Here is a 26,592-nt window from a genome sequence, read left to right as displayed (position 1 = left end):
GCTCTAAGTCCATCATTACTTAAGATGTTAATTCTTAAACTATATATTTATTGAGATTTAAGTCATAACACATAGAACACACCTTACTAGAAAATCTTTTCATAAAAAATCTAAAAAGTTAAATTTTTGTACTTATAAAATATGTAATATGCTACATAATTGCCATGTGTTAAAACAGAAAATGGTTTTGATTTTTTTCATATCACGTATATTTTTAGGATTAGAAAAAAGTGGTAAAGGGACCAGGGATAGAGCACACACCTATAATCCCAACTAATCAGGAAGTAGAGAAAGGAAAAAAAGGAAGATCATGGTTCTAGATGAATACAGGCAAAAACCCTATCTGAGATATAAGAAATCCTATTTGTGATCCTATCTGAAAAACTAGGTAAAAAGGTCTGGTAATGTGACGTAAGTGGAGAGCACTTGCCTAGTAAACATGAAGCTCTGGAGTTTAATTCTCAGTACAGCCAAAAAAAGGAGGGTAGGGGTATCAAGTGTGGTGATATACACTTATAATCCAGCACTTGGGAGGCTGAGGAAGGAAGATCCAAAATTCAACACTACATTTGGTTACACAGTAAGAGCCTGTGTGTGTGTGTGGGGGGGGGGGGGAGGGAAAAGAGGAAAAAAAGTTTTTTGGTTGTTTTTTTTCTTAAAGAAGTTAGGAGAGGGGGAAGGCAGTAACTAAAATGAAAGAGAAAAAAAGCCAACCCAGGGCTCAATTTATAAAAGCCTATTCTAAGATGATCTCTGGTAAAAGGAATGAAGTCCTGATGTGGGCCACAGGCGACTCATCTCAAAAGCAGCTTGCCAACCTGTCGAAGGCACACAGGAAAGAGCAGGCAGCCCAGCCACTTCTATGAAACTCTAGACCAAGACAAACCAATCTACTACTGACAGAAGGTGGTCAGCACTGGGGACACGGGATGAGAGAAATGTCCCATGGCCTGACACCGGCAACAACTACGGGAATGCAGACATTTGTCAAGTATGCCACACACTTCACATGGCCACATTTGACTACCCATGGTACACCTCAAGAAGGACTTTCAATGTCAAATCATCAGGTTAAGTCCCTAACTGCTCAAAGTTCATTCAAGTGAACCTTTAAGGCACCAATGAAATAATATAAAGAACAAAAGTGCCAATACAATAGAAAATATTTTTTTGTTTGTGTTTGTTTGTTAGTCATGGGTCTTGAACTCTGGGCCTGGGCACTGTCTCTCAGCTCTTCAGCTCAAGGCAAGCGCTCTACCACTTGAGCCACAATGCCACTTCCCATTGTCTGGTAGTTAATTGAAAATAAGAGTCTCACAGACTTTCCTGCCCAGGCAGGCTTTGAACCACAATCCTCAGATTTCAGCCTCCTGAGTAGCTAGGCATGAGCCACCAGTGCTCGACATAAGTTGTTGTGGTTTTTTTGTTTTTTGTTTTTTGCTTTTTTGTCGGTCATGGGGCTTGAATGTGGGACCTGGGTGCTGTCCCTGATCTCTTTTGCTCAAAGCTAGCACTCTACCACTTTGAGCCAGAGTTCCACTTCTGGTTCTGGTGTTTAATTCGAAATAAGAGTCTCACTGATTTTCCTGTCCAGGCTCGCTTTGAATTGTGACCCTCAGATCTCAGCCTCCTGAGCAACTAGGATTACAGGTGTAATCACCAACACCCCATTAAAGTTTATTTTTTTTAACAGAACTCATAACTCTCCAAAGTCCCTCATGGCCCAGGAAAGTCTACTGTGATCCCATGGTCCCACGAGCTAATGCCATCCCTCCCGGCTCCATGTGGCCTCGCCACATGCAGAGTACTAGTATTTCATGAAAACATAAGTAACTCTATATATCCTTGTTAGTTTTAATTTGTTTAGAATTATTTATGGCTTATAATTATTTACAGTTATTAATCAAAGCTAGTATTAGGGAGTGAGAACAGTAGGTAACAGAGAAACTTCAGTCTTGTTTAACATTAAGAATACTTTAGAGCTAGGCATGGCTCACACCTATAATCCCAGTTACTCAGGAAGCAGAGATGGGGAAATTGTGAGTCAAGGTCAGCCACGGCAAAAAGCTAGTGAGATCCCAACTCAACACGTATGTCAGGCATAGTGGTACAGGCCTATAACCCCAGTTACACAGAAGGCAAAGGCCAAAAGCAAACCACAGCTGAGCAGGCCAGAAGCTGGGGTAGAAGGGAATGAAGCAAAACAGGGCTGGGAGCATGTCTCAAGAGACAGAGCAAGCACCTACCCAGCAAGTGCAAGGACCTGAGTTCAAACCCTAGTAAATGAAAAAAACAATGTCATAGTAGGTTCATGCCAAGATAAGGATTACTGCCACAACAGGGAAATAATATAATAATCCCCACAAAGAATCTCAGAGTATGAAAAAGCTCTAAATTTCTAGGGCCCACTCAAGATCCTGTCTCAACACGTGTGTGCATGCACAGTCACACACGTTCACACACAGAAGACGAAGCCACTACTGGAGGGCTGGGGAGAACAGCATCCTGCAGCAGCCGACACTGCTGCACCTGGGTTAGGAATGAACAAGCCCTCCTCAAGGAGAACAGAGCCAGGCAGGAAAGAAGGTCCCAGTAAAACAAGCACTCTACTTCTAAAAGTGGTGGCTGTGAGCTCATCCAGTCATTCTTACCAATGAGTGAGCAAACAAACTCTACATGTTTACCCGCACCCAGCCTCCACCAGTCAGGGCTCTGGTCTAAACATGGAAATCAGAGCATGCCACTGTCACTGTGTCCCCACTGTATTTGTCATAAAACAACACTTTCCATGCTCCTTAAGGCCATAGAAACCTGGCCCTCGCCTTTCACGCTGAGTCTCTGAGGGGGCCAAGCTGCAGCCCCTGGTTTGCTCTCTGCTCCTTTAACAAGCCCATTCCAACCCCAGGACCTTTATACTTGCTGTGTGTCACTCTGACAAAATGCTCATCCCAGATCTGTGGATACCTATACAGAACCTCCCTCCTTTTCACTTATATCATTCCTCATCATAGGGATCTAGCCTGCAGTCTTCCCTGCACTATTGCTATGGCAACTGCAGAACATGGTCTACCTGGTTCTCTGTGCACCTGTGCCCAGGCCAGCTGGAGTGGTTGGCTGCCTTACATAATGCTCAGGGTGGACCTACAGCACCAAGTCACTGGTAGCCTCTTGGGTTACCCTCAAGTCTTTTTTTTTAAGGTCATGGGGCTTGAACTCTGGGCCTGGGGACTGTCCCTGAGCTCTTCAGCTCAAGGCTAGCACTCTACCACTTGAGCCACAGAGCCACTTCCTATTTTCTGGTGATTTTACTAGAGTTAAGAGTTTCATGGCCTTTCCTGCCCAGGCTGGCTTTGAACTGAAATCCTCAGATCTCAGCCTCCTGAGTAGCTAGGATTACAGGTGTGAGCCACCAGTGTCTGGCTCCCACAAGTCTTTAAAAGCAGTCTGGAGGGCTGGAAGGCTACCTGGCTTTGCTACCAGTTATAAACAAGAACTCCATAGCTGATCAGGACACTGAGACACTGTCACCATTTGCCAGGAGGCAAATAATTCTAAATATTAATAACACTCTGATTTATGCAGACACTGGGAAAGCACACCTGTGGACCCAGTAACCCAGTCCTCATGGGACATGGTGATCCAGCATGGCTCTTCCAACACCACACTCCCTCTGCAGCTGGCACCTGGGGGGGTGGGGGGGCAGCGTTGCACTACCTGAACTTTAAGTCAGAAGCTCATCGCGTCCCCAGCCAGTCACCACTCCCTGACACACAGTCAGCCTCTGTGTCCATGGTCCTCCAGTGACTGTGATGGCAGACCACCGCACTGATTCACTGGATGTACAGCAGCACAGGAAATATACTAGGTCCATACTTAGCCCGAGATTTGGGAATTCCCTGTTACCTCAATGTAGAACCTTGGTTATCTTCACTTACATGGCCATACAGCAAGGTGACCAAGAACAGGGACTTTAGAATTTGATAGGCTGTTGTTTTTTAACTCAGGAACTTGTATGGTAAACACTGTATTACTTCAGCCATGCCTCCAATACTTTTTGCTTCACCTATTTCTTAGATAGGGTCTCTTACTTCGGCCTAAGGCCAGCTTCTGAAAGAAATGCTCCAAGCTAAGATTACAGATGTGTGCCACCACACTCAGCTTGTTCTCTGAAGTTGGGTCTTACAACGTTTTGCCCAGGCTGGCCTCCAATCACTATTTTTTTCACCTCTACCTCCCGAACAACTGGGATTACAGGCATAAGTTACTGAATCCAGCTCAGGCTGAGTCTGTCTGATGTCAAAGCTCTGTCAGTAATGGAATCATCACTTCTCAGGCCTTAATGTCTTCATCACAAAATTAAGTTCTAATCACTATGAGTAGTTACAAAGATTGAATCAAAAGAAAACATATTCTGTGTCAGAGTGCCGACATGCATGCTAAACACTCTGTAGCTAGACAGCAATTAGTATTAAACTCCAGCATATCTAACCTAAGCTACCATCTGTGAACATATCTAGAAGGAGTAGAACACGACAAAGTTACACTTGTTCTCAAGGTGGCTTGACTTACCATATTCAGACTTCACCATATGTCTATCAGGATGCAACCCCACACACGGTTGAGAAGCACCTGCCCTGGGCTGTGTGTGAACTGCCAATGAAGGAATGGCAGACAGCTGCGATTTAAAATGGAGAAGCAGAAAGGGGGACATGAAGGCTTCTGCCCACCAACCAGGCACAGGGCAAGGGCACAGCAAGCAGGAACAGAGCTGACATGCAAAGCAAGCTGGGCTTTACTCTCAGAGGAAGAGAGATGGCAAAAGAGTAAAGAGTGAATAAGGAGCATAGGGAGCTGGGCTCAGTGGCTCCCCCTGTAATCCTCACTACTTATAGCAGTATGGAAGATCATAGTTCAAAGGCAGCCTGAGCAGAAAAGTTCTCAAGACTCTACCTCCAATTAACCAGCAAAAAGTCAAACTGGAGGCGTGGCTCAAGTGATAGCACGTCACCATGAGCAAGCAAGCCCAGCAAGTATGAGGACCTGAGCTCAAATCTTAGAACAGAAAAAAAGAAAAGAAAAGAAAAAGAGAAACAACCACAACAAAACTGTGCAGCCATGGAAGAAAGCAAACACACATACACTGGGACCTTTGTGGCGGTCCATGCAGGGTTCTGAGAGGAGAACTACCTTAGATGCAGATACAACACGTTCAATGGTCAGAACACCACTTCAACGGTCAGGCTTACAATACCGACAGTGCTGGACTCCACTTTCCTTCTAAAGAAATTGCTTGCAAGCAATCTGGCACATCTACACTTGGGATGCTTCAGCACCTAAATCTCAACTGGCACTTGTGAAAGTAATGTCTTCAAGATCACACCCACCGGGACAGATCTGACAACTAAAATTCCCAAGCGAATGCCTGCCAGTTCCCAGAGAATATCCCAAGTGTAAAATAACCACTAGCATTGATGTTACAAGTCAGTCAAACACAAATTTTGGTATAGAATTATTCTGAAGTCTTCAATACATTGAAATGAACATTTTCATGGGCTCAAAATGACTAATACAAGTGAAAACCATAAACTATCCTGAATTATTTTTTTTTTCTTTTCCATTTTGTCAGTCATGGGTCTTGAACTCTGGGCCTGGGCGCTGTCCCTGAGCTCTTCACCTCAATGTGAGCACTCTACCACTTGAGCCACAGTGCCACTTCCAATTTTCTGGTAGTTAATTGGCGATAAGAGTTTCACAGACTTTCCTGCCCGAGCTGGCTTTGAACCACGATCCTCAGATCTCAGCCTCCTGAGTAGCTAGGATTACAGGCGTAAGCCACTGGCGCCGGCTCTGAATTCTTAATTTTTAAAAAAACAACAGGGTCAACTACACAGATACATTTTATGCCACAACATAACCATATCTTAACAGCACACAGCTAACGACAAAGTGGGCCTAATTTTCCTAATACAAATAAAACGTTCATTACTAGCAGACTCCTTACATCACACCCAGTGAGCAATATGCTGGTCATCAGAATGAGAGAAGCCCATCCACTGATGCCACATGTGCTACTAGAGAGGAGGTCTGCCCACTGATAGAACATCTGGCATCAAAGCAGACCTCTACATCTGATATTAAAACTTGTCAAAAGTAAAGGAAGATTGTAAAAGAGCCAAGAAAAAGATATGCTTATTTCCACAACTTTTGAATAGTGTGCAGACTTCTATAAACACAGATTCATTTGATATGTGGAATATTAAAGCCAAACACACCAAAAATATTACTCACCTCATGCGATAGAAGAACTAATAAGCCTAAGGTCAAATCTTTAGGCACCTCAACGTGTGTACAGCGATGAGACTCAACAGAACAAAGCACTTCTAGGTTCTACTCTGGAATCGTTCACTAACTCAGTAGAGAAGCAAACTCATTTGGTGACCAGATTCACATTAGGAATCAATCTTAAAATAGGAAAACAAACAAAACTTTTGGCATCTAAGCCTGTAACTGTGCCGGTGAGGGCCTGACTATCTACTCTGTTCTTTCTTCCCTCCCCCTTGCCATTCCAGACATCACAGGCCTTCAAATGCATGTCAGTAAATCTCCAAGTTTCAAATAATAAAAACCATGTGCCCCATGTGTTTCCCGGACTCACTCTTTATGATGGAGACGTCGGCAGTAAAATAAACAGATTTCTGATAGAGAAAAATAATGAAAGGAAATCAAAAGAATCCATTCCAAAAATGTCCCACCTCCTAATGCTACAAAGAGTGAACTTATTGAATGTGGCTGCCTGATGAAGCTGGACATGTGAGTTCTGGTTAGGAGCCTCTGTACACGGTAAAAGGTGTCTCAAGTCTCCACTGATGGACGAGGAATGAGAAACACAAATTGTTTCCAAGTCTGAGAGCTCTGAGCAAAGCAGTCAAATACATGACATAGGTTTTTTTTTTTTTAAAGTGTATTTACTAAGATTTTTAAGACAGTATGTTTCTGACACCCATAAATTTTTGCAACTGCAAGTATATTGACACCAGAAAAAAAGAACAGTACTCTAGAAAACATAAAACCCTTGTAACAGACACTCTTAATGTTGTAGATACAGCCAGAGCCCCTTCTAGGAAGAGGATTTTCCAAGACAAAAGACTTAAACATTTGTGTTTGCTCCACTGCAATCTCCAAAAACAACATCAATATTCCCTTTCCAATCAATGGAAACTTATAAAACAGAAAGTGCTAAAAATGAAAGTTGAGTAAACTTCAAAGCAAAAAAAAGGAAAGGAACCTCACACTGGGGAGGGTGGGAGAAGGTGAAACCAAAGTCTGAACTAAAATCCCTACTACGAGTGAGACGCAAGGGCTCCGGCACTGCCAGGCCAGGCCCAGACGCAAAAAGCCCATGCCACACCAAACACACATGATGAGGGAACACACGGATGCATGGTGTGAAGGAACAAAAATGAACATCTGGAGGAGGAATGTGGGTGGTGCTATTTTTTTTAATCAAGAGCTGGTCTAACATCTAGGTCATGAATTCATATAAATTTTTATTTTTAAACTCACCTGATTCATTTTCAGTTCCTGTTGTGTTCTGAAAAGATACACACAACAAAGAAACTTCTTTGATTACATGAGCCCTAAAAAGAAAAACAGACAATTGTAATATGTACCTACCTACAAAGGTACAGTGATTTAAAACCACATACAGAACTGCAGTTTGCTCAGGGGACATTCACACAGATCACCTTCCTGCTAGGCTATGCTGACAGCTCACTACTCAGACTCCCTTCCATATAGCAAATGCATTTCCTATGATCCTTGCCCAGCCCTCAGTTCTTTGGAACTGCATCATATATTTGCTCAGGAACTGCATCATTCCTAAGAAGTGAATTAGCTTTATTAATAGTCCAAAGCACAAAGCACTGAGGAGTGGCCTGCAGTGCCTCTCCCTTCCAGTAATGGGCTACATGCAAACAATGAGACCCCATTATATTCCTGTTTCTCCAGTTCTGGAGGTTGAAAGGCAGATTTACTAACTGGCTGCAGTAAATTCCCCTTGAGGAAAAGAGTATAAAACCTGCAGTAAAATGCAACTGTTTTAACAAAAAAGAGGTTTGGAAAGAGCTACAAATGAGCCACACAATTCATGTTCAACATATTCACAGTATAGCAATGGATGGGCCATACACAGAAGATAGGCCCCCAGAAGATGATCTTGCCTCATGATGCCACAGTTGTCTCTACAATGTATAGCACACTGATGATGGCCACAGGGACAAAGCTGCCTAATGATCTTCTCAGAACATACCCTGTCCTTAGGTGGTGCTTGACTGCATTCGTTTCTAGGAAATAATGCAGATGGCCCTTTGTACAGTACATGTCTCCAGTCACCTGACGTTCACAGTATATGAAAAGCACACCACTTTAAGTAGAACCATTGTCATTTCTAAATGTTTCCAGTACTTGCACGCATTCATACATACCCCATAAAGTCTAATTCTCATTTGTTCATGCAGTTGCGAGAAATCACTTCTCTCTCCTTCCTTGTACCAGAAACATGGTTATACTCTAACCTCCTGTTCCCATTGTGAATAACCCAAAGAATATGTAACTGAATAGCATTCTTCATGCTGCTAACAATACCCTGCCTCCTACCATCAGAAAGAACTTGGCTTTGACATTTTACCTTTTGCTCAGTTCTGCAGGAAGGAGAGCTGTGTTTTGTTTTCTTGAACTACCATTAGCAAGGAAAGGCACTTGTATTTAAATGAGGGCTAGTTCACCTGTTTTTTAATGTTACAGTATGGAACATTGCATCTTGAAAGTTACATCCTGAAAGAGGTTCCTACTGGCCAAACCAATACAAACTCTATATGCAAATAGCCACAGAATGAAAAGTCAAGATAACAGAAAGATAACCCATGAAATCCACATCCATAAGGCCTAATGCTGAGCATCTTTTTTTATATTTAATGTCCCTTACTGTACACCACAAATTGAACACAACCAATTCTAGTTGGTTTAAAATGGTTATATGTGTATTTGGCTATAAAAAAAAGCGAAAGGTTCAGGGTCTCTAAGATTACACAGCTGAGGCCCCAATCATAAATGCCCACTGAGCACCATCAGTTCCACGCGGTGGTCCTGGTGGCCATATGTCCCAGGGCTTCACTGTGTGCCCCAGACGAGGGGGCATTTTCACCACTTTGCAGAGGCCAACGTGCATCACAGACTTGCCTCATATGAAATGCATGACTCAAAGTACTAATACGTCCACAGAGCTGTAGAGGCATCACCACCATCAATTCAGGCCATTCCCACCAGCACAAAGTGAGCCCCTGTACTCAATGGCAATGATCCTGTCCTTTCCTACACCCCTCTCCCTGGTCCCCATCCCAGATAACTACTAGTCTACATTCTGTCTCTATGGAGTCTGCAATTCTGGTCATTTCATACTGTCAGAGGTCAAAATTTACTTAAAGATCTTAAGTAATATTCTTTTTTTCTGCGGGTCATGTGGTTTTAACTCAGGGCCTTAGGCAGTGGATCCCTGAGCCTTTTTGCTCAAGGCTTGGCGCTCTACTACTTTGAGTCACAGCTCACTAACTTTCCTGCCTGAGCTGGCTTTGAACTACAATCCTTAGATCTCAGCCTTCTGAGTAGCTAGGATTATAGGCACTCAGACATCAGTGCCTGGTGTTTAAATGATATTCTTTTTTTTTTTTTTTTCCTTTGTCAGTCGTGGGGCTTGAACTCTGGGCTTGGGCGCTAACCCTCAGTTCTTCAGCTCAAGGCGAGCTCTCTACCAAGCGCCACTTCCAGTTTTCTAGTGGTTTATTGGAGATAAGAGTCTCACAGTCTTTCCTGCCCGGGTTGGCTTTAAACCAAAATCCTCAGATCTCAGATCTCAGCCTCCTGAGTTGCTAGGATTACAGGCATGAGCCACCGGCGCCGGGCTTAAAAAATGATATTCTTAGGAGAGGAACCCAAATGTGTCTCTGATCAGATAAAGTAATATTTATTGAAATGAACTCCAGGGAATGCAAATGAGGTATTTTTCTTTTTCTTTTTGTTTTCTTTTCTTTTTGTCTTATTTATCTGTCTTTCGAAAGGCAGGGGGGACACAGAAATGGAAGGACAAAGGGTGAACAAATGCAGCAGTGGTACTCACTAGACACTATGTTGAAAATGAACCATATAACTTGTGCGTAGGGACAGGAGGGAAAACCTGAGAATGCGAGGGAAGGGGGGATACTGTCCAAAAGGAAATGTACTCTTTACCTGATTTATGTAACTGTAGCCCCTCCGTACATTACCCTTATAATAACAATAAAATAAAATAAGATCTTAAGTGGTTTATTTTGGATTCTCAAACTAGGCACCACTACCCTCCAAAGAGAAGAATAACCATTCCTAGCCCACCTCTCCAAGCTCCTGCCTCCCCATTAGTACCTACTATGTTTCAAGCACTTTTCTTGAGCAATCATTAGGGAAGGCTCTTGTACTCTAGGAAGCGGGGCTAGAGAAATTACATACAAGGCATAGTATATCAGGAAAGAAGGGTCTTAGAAAACAAGTAAGAGGCATTAGGGAGAGGGAGATGAGTTACATCTCTGCCTCTACCTCCACACTTGCCAATCCAACAACCTGGTCTTAAAGGACAAAGGACGAGTGAATGCTAGGAGAGCAGCCAAGAGTCCAGAAGATAACGGATGAAACTTCACACCACAGGAAGGAAAGCAAGAGGGTGGCTGTGAAGCAGCCTCAGGGATGGGCACAGGTGTAGGGCAACTTGCAGGAGATCAATGCAGGAGATCAATGGTGCTGGTTCAGCCCAGTTGGAAGAAGTGACTGGGTCCAGGGGAGACTTTAAAACCAAAGCCTAAGTTCGTTGTTGTGTTACATGTGTGAATCAAGAGAAAGTCAGGGATGACACAGAGTATGGGGAGGACTGCTGGGCTTTCTGGGGCTTTGCCTTCATCTCCCCATTCTACAACCTTTGCAATTACTAGATCCCAGGCACCACCCTCAACAGCTGCTCTGGTCTAACTTCTACTGTGGGTTAGCTAAAACACCACAGAACTGAAAACATTGCATTCTTTCATTTACTATCAACCAGTGGCAACTTTTTCTCAACTATGAAAGTAACAGTCTGGTCAGATTACTACATGAGTAAACATCTTTTCTGATTCTCCACATTGTCTGCTCCCTCTTTGTCCAAACACAAATGTACTCATCCTTACCAGAGAAGACACAATCCTAACACTTTCTTTTGAAGGTTCATCATGGACCTGTGAGCAGGCTCCCTCTGTCACTTCTAATTCTAGTGGCTAAAAACCAGGCCTCTGTTTTAGAGACTCTGTCTCTCCTGACTCACAACATGATCAAATTACATAGGTAAAATATTTTGCAATATTCAAAACATTACAAATCCAATAGTGGCTTCCTAATTCCCAGTTTAAAATTAAATTCTGTACCAAGTTCCACTAAACATGGAGTTGAGAGGTGAAGCTAGGCACAGCAGTAACAAGTCTGCAGTCCTAACCGCATGGGAGGACAAGGCAGGGGAGGTAGGGGGACTTGAGCCCAGGAGTTCAAGAACCAGCTTGGGCAATCCAGCAACAACCTCTAGGCAGTCTCTAAAAGTCTAACCTGGTAATGACGCTCAGGAGATCACAGACAGGACTTGCTCAATCTTCAAAAGCACATGGAATTTAAAAAAAAAAAAAAAAAAAAGCCAGGCACCAGTGGCTCACATCTGCAATCCTAGCTACTCAAGAGGCTGAGATTTTAGGATCACAGTTTAAAGCCAGCCATGACAACAAAGTCTGTGAGACTCTTATTTCTAATTAGCCACCCAAAAAGCTTGAAGTGGAGCTGTGACTCAAGTGGTAGAGTCGTAGTCTTGAAAAAAAAAAGCTCAGGGATAGCGCCCATGACCTGAGTTCAAGCCCTAGACCTAGCACCAAAAAAAAATTTAAAGAGACAAGGCTCACAAATAAAGTAATCATTTTTCATACTTTGAAAATGTTCATCTGCGCAGTCCAGCACACTTGAGTCCCTGAATGAGCAGTGTGAAGATCTAATGCTCAAAACACCATTGTGCCGGGTGCCGGTGGCTCACACCTGTAATCCTAGCTACTCAGGAGGCTGACATCTGAGGATCATGGTTCAAAGCCAGCCCGGGCAGGAACATCCGTGAGACTCTTATCTCCAGTAAACCCACTCAGAAAACCAGAAGTGGCGCTGTGGCTCAAGTGGTAGAGCGCTAGCCTTGAGCTGAAGAGCTGAGGGACAGTGCCCGGGCCCAGAATTCAAGCCCCATGACTGACCCCAAAAAAACACAAAAAACACCATTGTGTACAACAGACTGGAAAACAGAGGTTCTGCTGCCCTCAGGGGCTTTAGAGCCATAGAGTGCACATGAGAAAATAGGGCGATCACAACTTTCTTTAAATATGAGAGTTATGAAGCTAGAGGTCAACGGGCCCCAGACCCCAATGGGCCTTTAACAATTAAACTCAAAGAACACAGGAGCTAATAAGCCAGGAAAGTACTGTGAATCTGCATTCAGACTTGCAGAGAAAACATAAATATAAATATAATATGTAAATACTATATTAAAAATATAAAACAAAATATAAATGTAAATATACATTTAAAATTACATATATTAGTATAAATATTAAATATAAATATGAAATCTTGTATATTTTATAAATACATCTATGTGGAAATTTTTTGAAAAAATACTGCTCCTGGGCTGGGGGACTAGCTCATGAGTAGAGCACTTGACTAGCTTGTGCAAGGTATGCATGCTGCATGTGCACACACAGACAGACACACCTATACACAAAATTGTAATAAAAAAGACTGTTCCTAGCACCAATAACAGCACTAGGCTTAGAAAGAAATGTGGCCACTGAAGATTATCATTTACCTGATTAATCTAGTAGACATCTATCAGTCTACCCTATATCATACCACACCAAACATGGAATTTATGACATCACAAATCTCAAGACTTTCAACAAGAATTTTCACTCTCTACTTCAAAACGCCTCGCTTCTCTAAAGAATTTACGTTTCCATATCTCCCAGGCAGTAGGGTTTTCTTCCCCTTGGTACAAAAACCCAAAGACTCATTGTTAGTTTTCCTGGATGTGCTTACTCCATCCTGTCACAATAAATACTATGAATTAAAGTTCATTTTTCTTCCCCATTTTCAAGTCTGTCAGGATATACAGTTGTGAGAGACTGGACAGGAAAAGTGGGGCTACTCTCAGAGCAGCCTGCCCTCTGGAGGGGCGAGGAGGGGTGGGGTTCTTCTGGGACCAGGCTACAACTGCCATCCCTCCTAGTAAAAATACAAAATAATTCACTATTAGCTGGATACTCTACAAAACAGTACTGAAGGACTTTCCTTTCCCTAGTTAATATACAAGAGCTTTATATTATTATAAGGAAAAGTAAGTAAATTCCTCACTAACCACTCAAATGCAAGCTTCAAACAAAATGTCTCAAGCAAGGAGCCATGTGATAATTTTCTGCACAAAATGGAGGCTTAGCTGACTCTGGAGGTACTTGTTCTCTAACAGAGTTGCCAACTCAAGTACTAATCTTGAGAACTTTGAAAATTAGTATGTTCAGGATATGATTACCCTGTTCCTGACAGCACTTTAAAACAACAGCGATGCCTACTGTTTGCAATGTGTGCTGTTGTCCAATTTAAGAAACCTATGAATACACTTGAGTTACTATTTTCAGAGGAAAATATATTTTCACAAAGTAAGTTATCTGTAGCTGTCATTTCAAGGGAAAACTACATGTCTAAAAACAATGAAAGCCTCTTCACACTGGCCTCCTGTGTTGGCTGGCCCCCAGAGAGGATCTACACAGGCAAGAACAGGACAGCCAAGAGAGAGTTGAGCTCCAGGTGAAACTGGAAGATGACTTTGTAAGCAAGGCTCCCAAGATACAGTGCTAGAAATTACTAACCTACTCCCCATGCCCTGAGGGTCTACAGCAAAAGATGCAAGAGGAATTCTGAAAGCAGGGTCATGGTGACCGCAGCAAAGAAGCCTGGTTCCAGCAAAGCCTGTCAAAAGGCTAATTTAGTTGGCTGGGATGGGCAACCAAGTACTTCTCACTGAGGTTGTGCTTTAAATAAAATAGTTGAATGTATAAGGAAGGTTAAGTAGATAGGAAAGAGTCAAGTGGTTGCAGCTAGAAAGATGGGGCAGAATGCCAGTTAAAAACCTAAGCTAATAAGCAATTAGCATCTAGACCACAGAAAACAGCTGGAAGCAGCAGTGACAGACTTGCAGAGCAAAGGAAGAACAGGAGGGAAGGACAGCCCAACGCGAGAATGTGGCTGACTGCAAGACTGGGCTTGAACATATCTGCAGAGGTGTTTTGGAGAGTAACTCTGAGGAAAGACCAGACACTCCCATGGAGAGCTCAGTGAGCCATGGTCTCTGCACATTCAGGAATGGCACTTGGGGTAGAGATTCCTAATCTTTCAGTCCCAAGGGGTTACTCAAGAAGCAACGACCAGGGTTTAGAAAAGTGGCCAGAGAGAGTAGAGTACAAAGATTTGGCTTTGTGGATGGCAGGGAAGGGACTTGAAAACTGACCACCTGTTTCTTTGTCCAGCAGGGAACAAACTAGTAAGGTCAGAAAGCCCAAGGACTCAGGAGATAGTGTGCAGGGATCAATAACTGTGCCAACCCCCTCACATACACATACACATACACATACGCATACGCATACACATACACATACACATACACACCCAGAGAGCTGCTCCATTCAATCACCACTTGCTTCTTCTGAATCACTTGCAGCTCCAGAAATGCTCAGTCCATTTCTCCTAACAAATGGGAAGAGAACTTCACCATTAAGAATGGAAACGTAGCTAGGGGTATAGCTCAAGAGCATGTAGCCCTGGGCCCTAACTCCAGTACAGAAAAAAAAAAAGTCTGTATTTACCCCAAGAGCCTTTCTTTTGAATAGTCCTACTTACCGGGGTACCATAAAACTAGATACTATCTTAATAAGGTCTTAGAAAATATACATATTTCATACTAAGTATATGGTTTGGGAACTCCCACAATTCTTTGCCAATTTTCATGGCATCGTTTAAATTATATGATAGTACCATAGAACCGTTCCTGCCAATGTTTAACCAAGACTTAGGAAAACTACCGATAAGCACCCATAAAATGCATTGGTTTAGCAGCTTTCAGACTGGCTACCCTAGGTAATAAAACTCACAGTTGCATTGTTTTCCATATTCCAGGCGAGCTATGCAAAGAAGTAATTCTGCTCTTTCTTAATATATAATTTATTGCAAAAGCTATAAAATATTCTTCCCTCCAAAATTGCTGGAAAATACGTAAGTATTCAGTGAAACCCCCTTTATTTCATGCTCCAAAGGACTAATAAATACAAACACAGCATAAGTGTGACATGGACCAGCCTCTGTTATAAATACTACACAGGACTGGGAAAAATATTACAAGCATATTTCACTCCAAAGGAATCATATCCAATGCATACAGTAATTCCAACTCTAACTCGCAATTTCACAATTCGGTCTCTGAAAGAATATTTACCCCACTGCTGTGAAAAAAAGAGAATAGATGCATTCATTCCAGTGAAACCCACCCTATTAGTACATGGAGCTCCAATGGAGATCCTTCTATATAGTTTATTTACCAATGTCTAAAGATTTCTTATTCCAGAACAAAAAAGAAAAATTACCCATAAATATTTGAGAGCTGGTTTTTTTTCCCCAAAGAGCATTACTGATACATGCATTCCATGCAGATCAATAAGCTACCATTAAAAGGTATTAAGTTACAGTAAGGTAAGTGCTTGGAAGCCAACTACCTTTCCTCAAGACAAATTCACTACTTCTGTATCCCCAAACTGATTGAAGAAAAAAAAAAAGAGGCAGTATTAAAAAAAAAAAAAAAAAAAAAAACCACTAGAATTTAGCTTCTATTTTAAAAGGGTTTCTTTAAGAAATCTCATTTTCTAGAAGACAGTCATTTCTGAGCTGTTCAGTACAATGGACATGTTTACACAATTCATGAGGCATCAACTCCATGTAAATTTATTTAAATTTCATAATTTAATCTGCATATTGAGAATGCCAATCCCATCGTGAAAAGTTCAGCATCTCCATGGTCTTTCACATTGCTTTATCTCTGCCACCTAAGGAGGTGGATGCAAAACTGCTCAAACTGACCATTCACAAAGTCACAGAAACAAAAGCTGGAAGGAACTGGGACAGCACAGGAAGCTGAGTCCCTGCCTTCCAGGTAGAGCGTACACCATATATTCTTGCAGTTCTTTTAAGTTCCTTCTACTGTTTCATGATTAAACCATTCAGTCAAAGGGGCCTTTCTTCAATATATCTTTTAATGCAGCCATTGAGGACCACTCATTTTTGTCCCCGCCCCACCCCATTACACATCTGGTAATGTCTGGAGACTTATTACCTGACATAACAGGGGTGGAGAGGCACCTCACAGGTAGGGAAAAGAAGTTGTTAAATGTTCTACAATGCACAAGAGTCCAAGAGTCATCCCTCTCCCTCAAACCAAGAGTGAGCCAGCCCAAATGTCAACAGTACAGAGGCTGAGAAACCCTGCTTTAACAAAACCCAACCAACGGCATCCACAGCTTCCAGCCTGTCAGCTCCACAAAGATGATTTTTACAGCTCCAACTAGAAACTTCTGACTACAAAAGGAGAACCAGAGCACAATCCGGTGGTTGGTGAAGACAGTGATGGCTCAAGACACACATAACCAAAAGCAGACATTTCAGATGTGCAGGTACGGTTTTATCCCCACCCCACCACCACCCAGAAACTTCTGCTGCTGGCCCTCACAAATTACCCTTTCCACGTCCATATTTCTCTTCCACTCCCCACTACAGAGGCTTCTAGGGGAAACTCAGTTTGTGGTGTTTCTGATTTTTTTTTTCTGCATGGGTAGTAAAAATAATATGAAAAGCTCATCATAAGACAGGAAAATAGTCAATAACCTAAGGTGTTTTCTATCCTAGAGAATAATTTAGCAGGACCTAAGAGGTTTGTGAATCATTTCCTTGAAACTTGAAAAGAGATGAGCAGTTTAAAGGACAGCCTCATGAATAAATAAACATCTAAAGTGAAATAATCATCAAAAGAAAATGTGCTCACAGTTATGTACATAACTGCACAGATCTATCTGAGAAAAGACAGGGAGCTGAGCGTGCTACCTTAGAACTGTACCTGACAGAAAAATGTATACTGAGATGCTAAAAAGTAGAATTTATGTTTTTTACATATCTTACAAGACTGAGGAACTTTAAAACTCTTAATAGGAAAAAAAATTAATCTTAATGAAAAGCAAATTTCAGGCTTCAGAAACCTGAGGGATCAATATGGAATTGATTGGTAACTTATGGCCCATCCACATTTGAGACACCATTCAACAGCACACTGAAGAACAGGTATTGGCATGGACAGAGGCTCACAATACCACGAGTGAAGACAAGTTACAATCAATATACATAGGATATCCACTCTGTGTTTATAAATGTATAAACACAAAGGCACACCAATGGGGTGTGTTATCCAAGGATAACAATGGTTATCCTTGGAGAGGGAAGGTTATGGCCAATTCCTTCTCTCCCTTTGTGCTTTTTACTATTTTCCAACTATTCTACAATAAGAATGCTTTGTCATGTTTTGTACTTACAAAACTAATAGGTTATTACAAATTTACACTCTATTATTTCAGGCATTGTCTACAAAAGAAGAAAACAGCCCCAATGAATGTTCCAAAAGAAAACTGCCTTCCACAAAAGCAAGCACTTACTGAGCATTATTATTCTGTGGCCGACCCTTTCCTAAGCAGTTTAATGTACTCACTGATTTAAACCAAACCAACTGGCTGAGGGATAAAATAAGCCTTGGAAAAACAGCAAACACCTTTGTGCTTGGTTCCCTCAACCAATTCCTATATCCCGTTCCACAGTTTGAAATAAAATGGTTTAATAAAATTACCTTAATATTCCTCAAGGATAAACTGAGATTTAACATGGAAAAGAATTCTGCTAAGTGCAGCATTTACAAGTAAGAAAGCCTCCGTGGCTTTTGAGTTGGCAGCTGAGCACTGTTTCAAAAACACAAAACTTACTACAAAGAAACACAACTGTCTCTGAACATCATTCTTAATATTTCTTTCTACTCACATTTCCCATCACATTAAAAAAAAAAAAAAAAAAAAGGAGAAACCACTGGACACCAGTGGCTCAAGTCTGTGGTCCTACTCAGAGTCTGGGAACTGGAGGATGGCGATTTTATGGAGATTTAAATCCACCCCAGGCAGACACATCTGTGAGACTTTTAATTCCAATTAAAAAGCTAGAGATGGTGATGTTGGTGTTCAAACCCCAGAAATAGCACATACACAAAAAAGAGGGTGGAGGAGTGGGAATCTACGTGTTTACATACAAACAGGGACAGTGCTGACCGAAGTGAAATGAAGGCGATGCTACTGTAGGTAAAAGGATGTAGGTAAGAGAAGTTGTGGGTGTTGAAAACGCTGCAAATCAGTAATAAAACCAGAGGAAACTAGCGTGAGGTATATTTTAGTCGTGTTTAGGGGACAAGGACTGCTCCAAGGACCATCATTTCAGTGTCTTGTGATTAAAGGGTTCTGAGGATGGATTCCAGGGATCCAGCCAAAAGCGGTCCACGTCTCAAGTACACCCCAAAACCTCCATGCAGCGACAGGAACCTCACTTGTCAGAGGAAATTCAGCTGCGTAGTTGGGGAAAAGCGGCTTCCAGGGTGGCTGAGGGGTCGTTCCCCCGACGTCCGGGCCTGACCCAAGGCTGGTTTCAAGGGGGTCCGGGGTGGAGGCTGGGGTCGGTGGTCCCCGGGACGGTCGGGAGAAATCTCGGGGGTCGGGGGACGCTGGCCGGTTTGGTTTACTTCTGTCCCGTGGCCACCCGCAGAACGAGGTTCATGGATGGCTTCGGTGACGAACCGCGCCGTGCAAGCACCAGCGAGTGTCACACAAATGCACGCGCGCGCAGACACACAGTGGGTCTACGGCCACACGGGGCGGGGGGGCGGTTCCCAGCTTCCGATCGCCCAAAAACTATCCCGGAAACACAAAGGACACAGGGGAAGTCGAGGCACCAGAGCGGAAGGCACACGCAGCCGGGACACAAAAGAAAAAAAAAAAACAGCACCGCGACCTGACCACGGGGCCGGCCCCGGGGTCGGCGCGAGGCTCCCGGGTCCCCCCGCGCGAGCGAGCGCCGGGCCAGCCACGCCGCGACAAAGCCCACCCCGACTCCGCCGCGGGGGCCCCGAGCCCACGCCGGTCCGCACCGCCGGTCCGCACCTCGTCCCCAGCCTCTCGGCCCCGTCAACCTGTCGCGTCCGGGACCGCGGAGGGGGCGCGTCCGCCGGCCCCAGGTCCCCGCGACGCCCGGTCCCCGGCGTGTTCCACTCCCGCCCGCCACCGCCACGCGGCCCCGAACCCGTCGTCCCGGCGCCAGCCCGCCCCACCGCCCTCACCTGCGCCTCAACGCGCCCGGAGCCGCCGCCGCCGCCGCCGCTGGTCCACCCACCCCGGCAACCGCGGCCGCGCCGCCGCCATCTTTGACCAAGCCGGAAGTGACGTAAGGCGACGGCGCGGCCTTCGCGACCCTCGACCTCGACCCCGCGCGTCGCCGGCGACCGCTGACTGCGGGCTTGACGCGACGACGCGCGACGACCGGACGGCCTGGGAGGACCCCCGCGCCCTTCGCGGGGCTCCGCGGGCCCCCCGAGTGACCCCGCCCTCGGCCTTTGACCCGGGCGGGGAGGGAAAGCGCCCGTCGGAGGCCTTCGAGACCAGAGACTCCCTGACGGCACCCAGAAACGTGGCCCTCCGTGACGCCAGGCTCTCCGGGCTGCTGGGCGGACGCGCTGCCAGCCGCCACGCGGCCTGGCGTGGGCCTGGACCCTAGGGGAGGCCCCGGGACGCGGCCACGCGGTGTCCTGGTGGGCGTGGACCGGGCTGGACTAAAGGTGGACATCCGGAGGGAGGCCTGCGCCGGGAGCTCACCCCGACCTGCGGGGAGGAGACCAAGCCCGGGGGTCGTGGCGTCCCCACGAGATAACATCCCCAGAAAACGAAGTCAGGGTGGAATCTAAGCATGCTGAGCCGCTGGGCGCCTGTGGCCCACGCCTGGAATCCTAGCCACTCTGGGAGGCTGAGACCTGGCAGATGGAAACTGGAAGCCAGCCCTAGCAGCAAAGTCCACGGGACTTCATTCAATCGTAGAATGCCGCACTGGAGGAACAGTTCAAGTGGCTGAGTTTCAGGTCTACATTTCTAGTGGAATGGGTCTGATCTAATAAATAGTACATTAGGTTCCAGGCGTGCCTCCAAATCTTTGGAAAGACTGGAGGAGCTCATTTATGTAACTCGAATTTAAGGAAGCACGTGTACCAACATAGACCATAAATCGCATTATAAAGGGTTCATGCTGTAGCTGGGAACCGAGTGAACAAATGAAGATAACTTCATCAAAGAAAATATCAACCGAAATGACAGGATCCGCAGAGAACCTACAAAATATGCAAATCAAATCTCCACAGTTTGTTTATTTCTTCTGCTCTGCAAGGAAAATCTGCAGATCAGAGAGATACTTGAAAATAGTATGTTTCCTAAGCCAGTCAATCATGAGATTACTGTACCCTTTACCTTGATTAATACCTTTCAGCTTAACCTCTGCATCAAAACCATTTGAGGTATCTTTGGGGGCGAAGGGAGACTTCACCATTCCGTCCACTACTAACACACACACACATCAACATTTTAAAGAAAAAGTTATATGCCACAGCATTTAATGGAATGTAAAAGGAAAATTGAGTGTCAAAGGTGGCAGGAATCTTACAAAAGAAGGTTGGCAGAGTAGTCCATTATTGTCCTTCCTGTTGTTAATCTGAAATGACTGGATAAATTTGTTTCCTGGAATTGCCATTACAAATCTGATGATTGAAAACAACAAATTTATTCTTTTAAAATTGTTGATTCTGGGGCTGGGAAGATGGCCTCATGGTAGAGTGCTTACCTTGCATGCATGAGGCCCAGAGTTCGATTCCTCAGCACCACATAAGCAGAAAGTGGTGCTGTGGCTCAAGTGGTAGAGCACTAGGCTTGAGCTGAAGAGCTGAGGGACAGTGTCCAGGCCCAGAGTTCAGGCTCCATGACAGACAAAAAAAAAAAAAGTTGATTCTGAGGTAGGTGATGGTAGCTCACACCAATAATTCAATTCAAAAACTAGCCCAGGCAGGAAAGTCCATGAGACTCTATCTCCAATAAACTACAAAAAAGCCACAAGTGGAACTGTGGCTCGAGTGGTAGAGCACTAGCCTTGAAAACAAAAATTGCAGGGACAGCACCCAGGCCCAAAGTCCAAGCCTGACAAAAAAAAAAAAAAAATGTAGACTGGCCAGGTGCCAGTGGCTCAAACTTGTAATCTTAGCTCCTTAGGAGGCTGAGATCTGAGAATCACAGTTTGAAGCCAGCCTGGGCAGAAGTGTCTAAGATTCTTATTTTGAATTAACTACCAAAAAGCTAGAAGTGGAGTTATGGCTCAAGTGGTAGAGTGCTACCACTTGAAGCTCAGGGACAGCGCCCAGGCCCTGAGTTCAAGTCTCAGGACTGGAGCACACACACACAAATCATAGACTCTGGAAGTGCAAAAAATCAATGTATCTGATCTAAAATGAAGGTGTTAAAAAAGCAATTCTCCCTGTAATGGTTTTGAGCGATTACGTCTGTCTTCTAGTTTCTGGTTGCTACCAACGTCTTCAAATCTCTCTTCACATCATCTTCATTAGTAGTCATATTCTGGGGTTTGCTTCAAATCTCCATCTTCCAAATTGAAGCCCCCTGAATATGGTGGAATTACAAGTCTCCAGCACCCAGCCCTATAGTTTTCATCTGTGTATTTTGCTTGAATATGTTTCCATTTTTCAACTTGGACAGCAGCTTAGAGTAAATAATTATACATTTTATCTATTTTAATTTTAAAAAACAGCATATTTTAAATATCAAAAAAAGAACTAGCTAGGCACTGGTGGATCACACCTGTAATCCTAACTACTCAGGAGGCTGAGATCTGAGGATCTTGATTCAAAGCCAGCCCAGGCAGGAAACTGTGAGACGTTTTAACCACCAAAAAGCTAAAGTGGAGCTGTGACTCAACAATAAAGTGCCAACCTTGAGCAAAACAGCTCAGAAAGAGCAGCTAGCCCTTTGTTCAAGCCTCAGGACCAGCACACACACACACACACAGAGGAAATGCAATGTAATTTAAGTGATTATTATCTTTGTGGAAAACTAAATATTACTCTTTGAAATAGTGACCTGTGTTGCTGAGTGATGAAGGGAAGAATTTTCATTGCCCTTTTCATCACACTTCCTAGGCTGTATCTATGTTATGGGATGAAAGTACAAAATGTACTTTGTCAAAATCTAAAACATGAGTGAAACAGCATACTACACAAATCACCTAGCACAGCTCTGGTTAGTTTTGTGCCTGACCGTGGAACATGATTGGCACCAGAACATCCTGGCACCAAGAACACTTGCCAATATGTAGTAAACACTATACATAGATACTTTTTTGTGAGGGGGGAAACGTATCTTCTCCCTAGCTCTCTTGAAGTATATGAATTAAAGTATGTTGTAGGTCAGACATTGTGGGGGTTTTGTTTGTTTTGTTGCTTGTAAGGCTTGAACTCGGGCGGGCAATGTCCTTGAGCTCTTTAGCTCAAGGCTAGTGCTCTACCACTTTGAGTCACAGCTTTCCTTCCTGTTTTTGAGTTGTTAATTGGAGATAAGAGTCTCATGGGGATTTTTCTGCCCAGGCTGGCTTTGAACCATGATCCTCAGATCTCAACCTCATGAGTAGCCAGAATTACAGGTGTGAGCCACTCATGCTCAATCATTGTGAATTTTTAAAACAGTGTACAATTATAATTGGCATCGCAGCAGTGTCTATAACATTGCTTCTATAGAGATTAAAGATTTCACAACCGAGATTAAATAATCTACAACACCCTGCCAAAAGCTCCCCAAATGATGATAACTTATTCTCTGAGGGAATCTGCTCTCAATATTTGCTTGGATTATCGCATTTATCCTCTTAACAACTCTGTGCAATAGGCATTTTTGTGTATAGGCAAAGAAACTTAAGGCCAGGATAGGTAGAAGAACTTGCCTTGGTAAGTGATAGGACCCAGTTTGAGCTTAGACAGTAGTTCAGCTTCCTCATATTGGTGTCAGTTACCTGGATACACACAAGATAGGCATTGGAAAGTATTTAAATATCTTCATAAAGAGGCCATTCTAAATACTAGCACCATCAAGCAGGAACATTTATTAAAAGGTCATAGGTGCCCAGCACTGGTGGTTCACGCCTGTAATCCTAGCTACACAGGAGGCTTAGATCTGAGGATTGAAGTTTGAAGCCAGTTGGGGCAGGAAAGTCTGTGAGACTCTTATCTCCAAAGAACCAGCAAAAGAGGTCATTAGGTATGGCCTTCGGCTAAGGGCTCAGTGTCGTCAGGACAGCCTCAAAATGAACTAACCTTTGGTTCAGATAACATACTGCTTACCTTAAAAAAATAGAAAAAAGTTCCTTTACCAAGGTTTGACCTCTTGTTTGGCTTTTTTTGTTCAAAGCTGATACCATATTACTTGAACCACAGTAATTTCCAGTGTCTCTCTTAGGTTTGGTCACCTCATCCCTTCCTGCCACCACCCTCTGTGCCATGCCATTTACCAAAAGCAAGCATTGACAGCCAAACCATCACCAGAAGACATGTAAGTTATATTCTGGGCTCTGATCAGAGAGGAATAGATGAATGAGAAAGACAGAAATCCTGGGGTAAAAGTTGTCCTATTTGTGTAACAGACCCTTTTGGCTGCCCCTTTGGTGAAAAACTCAACACAACGTTGGAATGATAGGTGATTTTTAGTGCTGAAATTAAATGGTGGGAAAAGCAAAGCTATCACCTGTACTTAGCAACCAGTCCGCATTGATACTATGTCAGCTTTTCACCATTGCAGCTGCAGTAACAGCTGCTATTTACAATTGAATACACTGGAGCTGAAATTCCGTGTGGGGAAACTCAGCTGATCATAACCAGAAGCATTAAAGAACTTTTAAGATATTCAGTCCATAATGAGCCGGGCACCTGTGGCTCAAGTCTGTAATCCTAGCCATTCAGAAAGCTGAAATCTAAGAATCACAGTGTGAAGCCAGTCAAGGCAGGAAAGTCCATGAGACTCATCTCCAATGAACCACAAAAAGCCAGAAGTGCAGCTGTGGCTCAAATGGCACACTACCAGCCTTGAGCACAAAAGATCAGGAACAGCACCCAGGCCCAGAGTTCAAGCACCAGGACCAGAAAAAAAAAAAAAAAAGTCCATGATGTGCTCGCTTTTTGCCCTGTTTTCAGCCATGAAGATGCTTGTGGACACTGCTGATCTCTGAGAATGCTGGGTCCAGGGAGGAGACTGGGTGTATAAACAGCTTAGAGGGCAGCGGGAGGCTAGAAAGGCACCGCAGCATTTCAGATATGCTCCGGAAAGATTGGCACCTCCCCACTTCTTCTTTTTTTTTTTTTAGGTACTTTTAAAAAGAAGAAAAGACTCAATTCCACAACGCTCAAAAATTTCCAACCAATTCGAATCCAGGGCCCCAAAGATAACTTCCCTCCATCCTACAAGAAAATCTTGAGCGCTGATTCTACATTCTTCCACTGCAATTCCTATGCCACATGTAATGTTTTTAGAAACAAACATGTTAAGTCAAGAGCAGTTCCAGCCTTTCCCACCCACGTGGGCCCAAGTAGCAGAGTTTGCTCCTGTCGCAGACACCCCAGTAATGAGCTCAAAGATGGATGCGATTTGCTGCAGGGAACAGAAAGGGAAGTTTCTGTCTTCCTGGAAGGCAGAATTAATTCTCTAATACACCACCATGAGAGCATGAATAAAACATACAGGTTGGAACAAAGTCATAAAGTTGAAAACATTTTTTTCCACAGGGGAAAAAAAAAGCAGTGTGAAGAGGAATGGAAGATAAATCATGTGCTGAAATCCACAGGCTGCAGGGCCATGGTGACACCACAGCTCCAAGCAAGCAGCTTTTCTGGGGGCCTGGAGGGGGAGACCCACCCTACCGACATAAACATGTCACATGGGGCCCTGCTTCTGCAATGACATGGAACCTTGTGACTGCTTTCTTCACCTTTCCTTTTGTCTAGAATTCTCTCATCACACCCTCAGTTCTGCATCCACGTTTTGCCTCTTCCAAAGCCAGCCTTGCGATGCCTCACTTCTGCTCAGGGCTGCATTCTCTCTCAGTTCTGCAGGGGCAGACAAGCTTACTTACTGCTCAGGCCTGAAAATGCCTCTTTCAAGCTTTGGGAGTTGGCCTTGTAAACACATTGCTTCCACCACTTTGTTCTTCCTGTGGCTGGCTTATACCAGCCACAAGATTTAAGGCCTACACTCTACCAGAAAGACATAACTACCTGTGCTGACAAATAGAGTCACAGTCTAAGGTCCTAGAAGGGGCATGAATTTGGGGGAGATACTACCCCAGTACTGAAGTACAGTGCACGAGAATCATTTCTTCTTAATAGCCATCCCATGAAAACTCCACCAAAACATCTCCAGGTGCTACTTCCTGCAGTCAGACAAGTGAACACGTTATGTCCGAAGTCCTAAATAAATCCTAAGTCCCAGGAGAGTTCATCGCTACTAGGCACATATTTTCCTCAGCCAATGCTGTTGATTAATAAATAATGGTACAATGTTTTATCACATAAATATCTCTGGAATGGAAATATACTGGCCACAGTCAAGCAAAAACTTGGGCTGTGGATGTAACTCTATTGAGGGTAGGATACTTCTAGATATGTGCAAGGCTGGGTTAGATCCTCAGTGCTGGACTGAATTTCTTCCGAATTCCCTTTTCTTCTCATTTAATTCCCTCCTTCACTCCTCCCAAAGGATTGAAAACCTACTGTTTTAAGGTTGTTGGGCTGTTGATAGAGATAATTCCTTATCAAAGATTTGTAAGCAGGGTTGGAAGTCCTGGAATTCAGGGCCAGCAAAACACCATCTCAGTCAACAAGCAGATAAGCAGTAGGCGAAAATAGAAGGGCTATGGTCCAGATCAGCCCCAGGCAAAAATACAAGACCTACCAGAAAAATAAAACTGTTACAAAGGGCTGAGGGTGTGCTCGAGTGGTAAAGTGCAGGCCTGGCTAGTGTGAGACTCTGAGTTTAAACTCCAGTTCCACCAAAAAAGCAGGGGACTGTTGAGTTTTATTACATCTTTTCCCCCAGTTATTTTTTTAATGCTGAACATTGTTTATGCAAAATAGCCTTCTTTTACAAGATGTCCAAGGAGTGTGCTTAGCAGATTCAAAGACACAGACAGACCAGAGCTCTAAGCAATGAGAAAAGCCGAGCTTCACTTGCTGTGCTGTGGTCACCTAGCCTGAAAATA

General features: G+C 43.8%; 1 protein-coding gene and 1 long non-coding RNA gene across 5 annotated transcripts in view; one reads left to right on the top strand and one right to left on the bottom strand.

Moving 5' to 3' along the window:
- The window catches only part of Prdm2 (PR/SET domain 2), a 99,616-nt gene extending 79,955 nt beyond the window's left edge, over positions 1–19,661 (bottom strand). For 3 of the 4 annotated variants that reach the window (XM_042669670.1, XM_042669673.1, XM_042669671.1), the window contains exons 1-2: positions 19,589–19,661; positions 7,564–7,637 (exon numbers count right to left, since the gene is read on the bottom strand). In XM_042669670.1, the coding sequence (XP_042525604.1) occupies positions 7,564–7,572 (9 nt within the window). In that variant the 5' untranslated portion in view covers positions 7,573–7,637; positions 19,589–19,661. The remainder of the gene's footprint in view (positions 1–7,563; positions 7,638–19,588) is intronic. The other variant, XM_042669672.1, reaches the window with a different exon arrangement.
- A 789-nt stretch (positions 19,662–20,450) lies between these two features.
- LOC122099099 lies at positions 20,451–24,939 on the top strand. The gene is made up of 3 exons (XR_006145853.1): positions 20,451–20,716; positions 23,802–23,894; positions 24,703–24,939. It is a non-coding gene; the product is annotated as an uncharacterized LOC122099099 (long non-coding RNA).
- Positions 24,940–26,592: the final 1,653 nt, after the last annotated feature.

The sequence above is a fragment of the Dipodomys spectabilis genome, unplaced genomic scaffold (genome assembly GCF_019054845.1).
Source record: "Dipodomys spectabilis isolate Male_0828 unplaced genomic scaffold, ASM1905484v1 ptg000504l, whole genome shotgun sequence".
Classification (NCBI taxonomy): domain Eukaryota; kingdom Metazoa; phylum Chordata; class Mammalia; order Rodentia; family Heteromyidae; genus Dipodomys; species Dipodomys spectabilis.
Note: the sequence above shows the minus strand (reverse complement) of the source record. Positions and strands in the feature narration are given on the sequence as shown.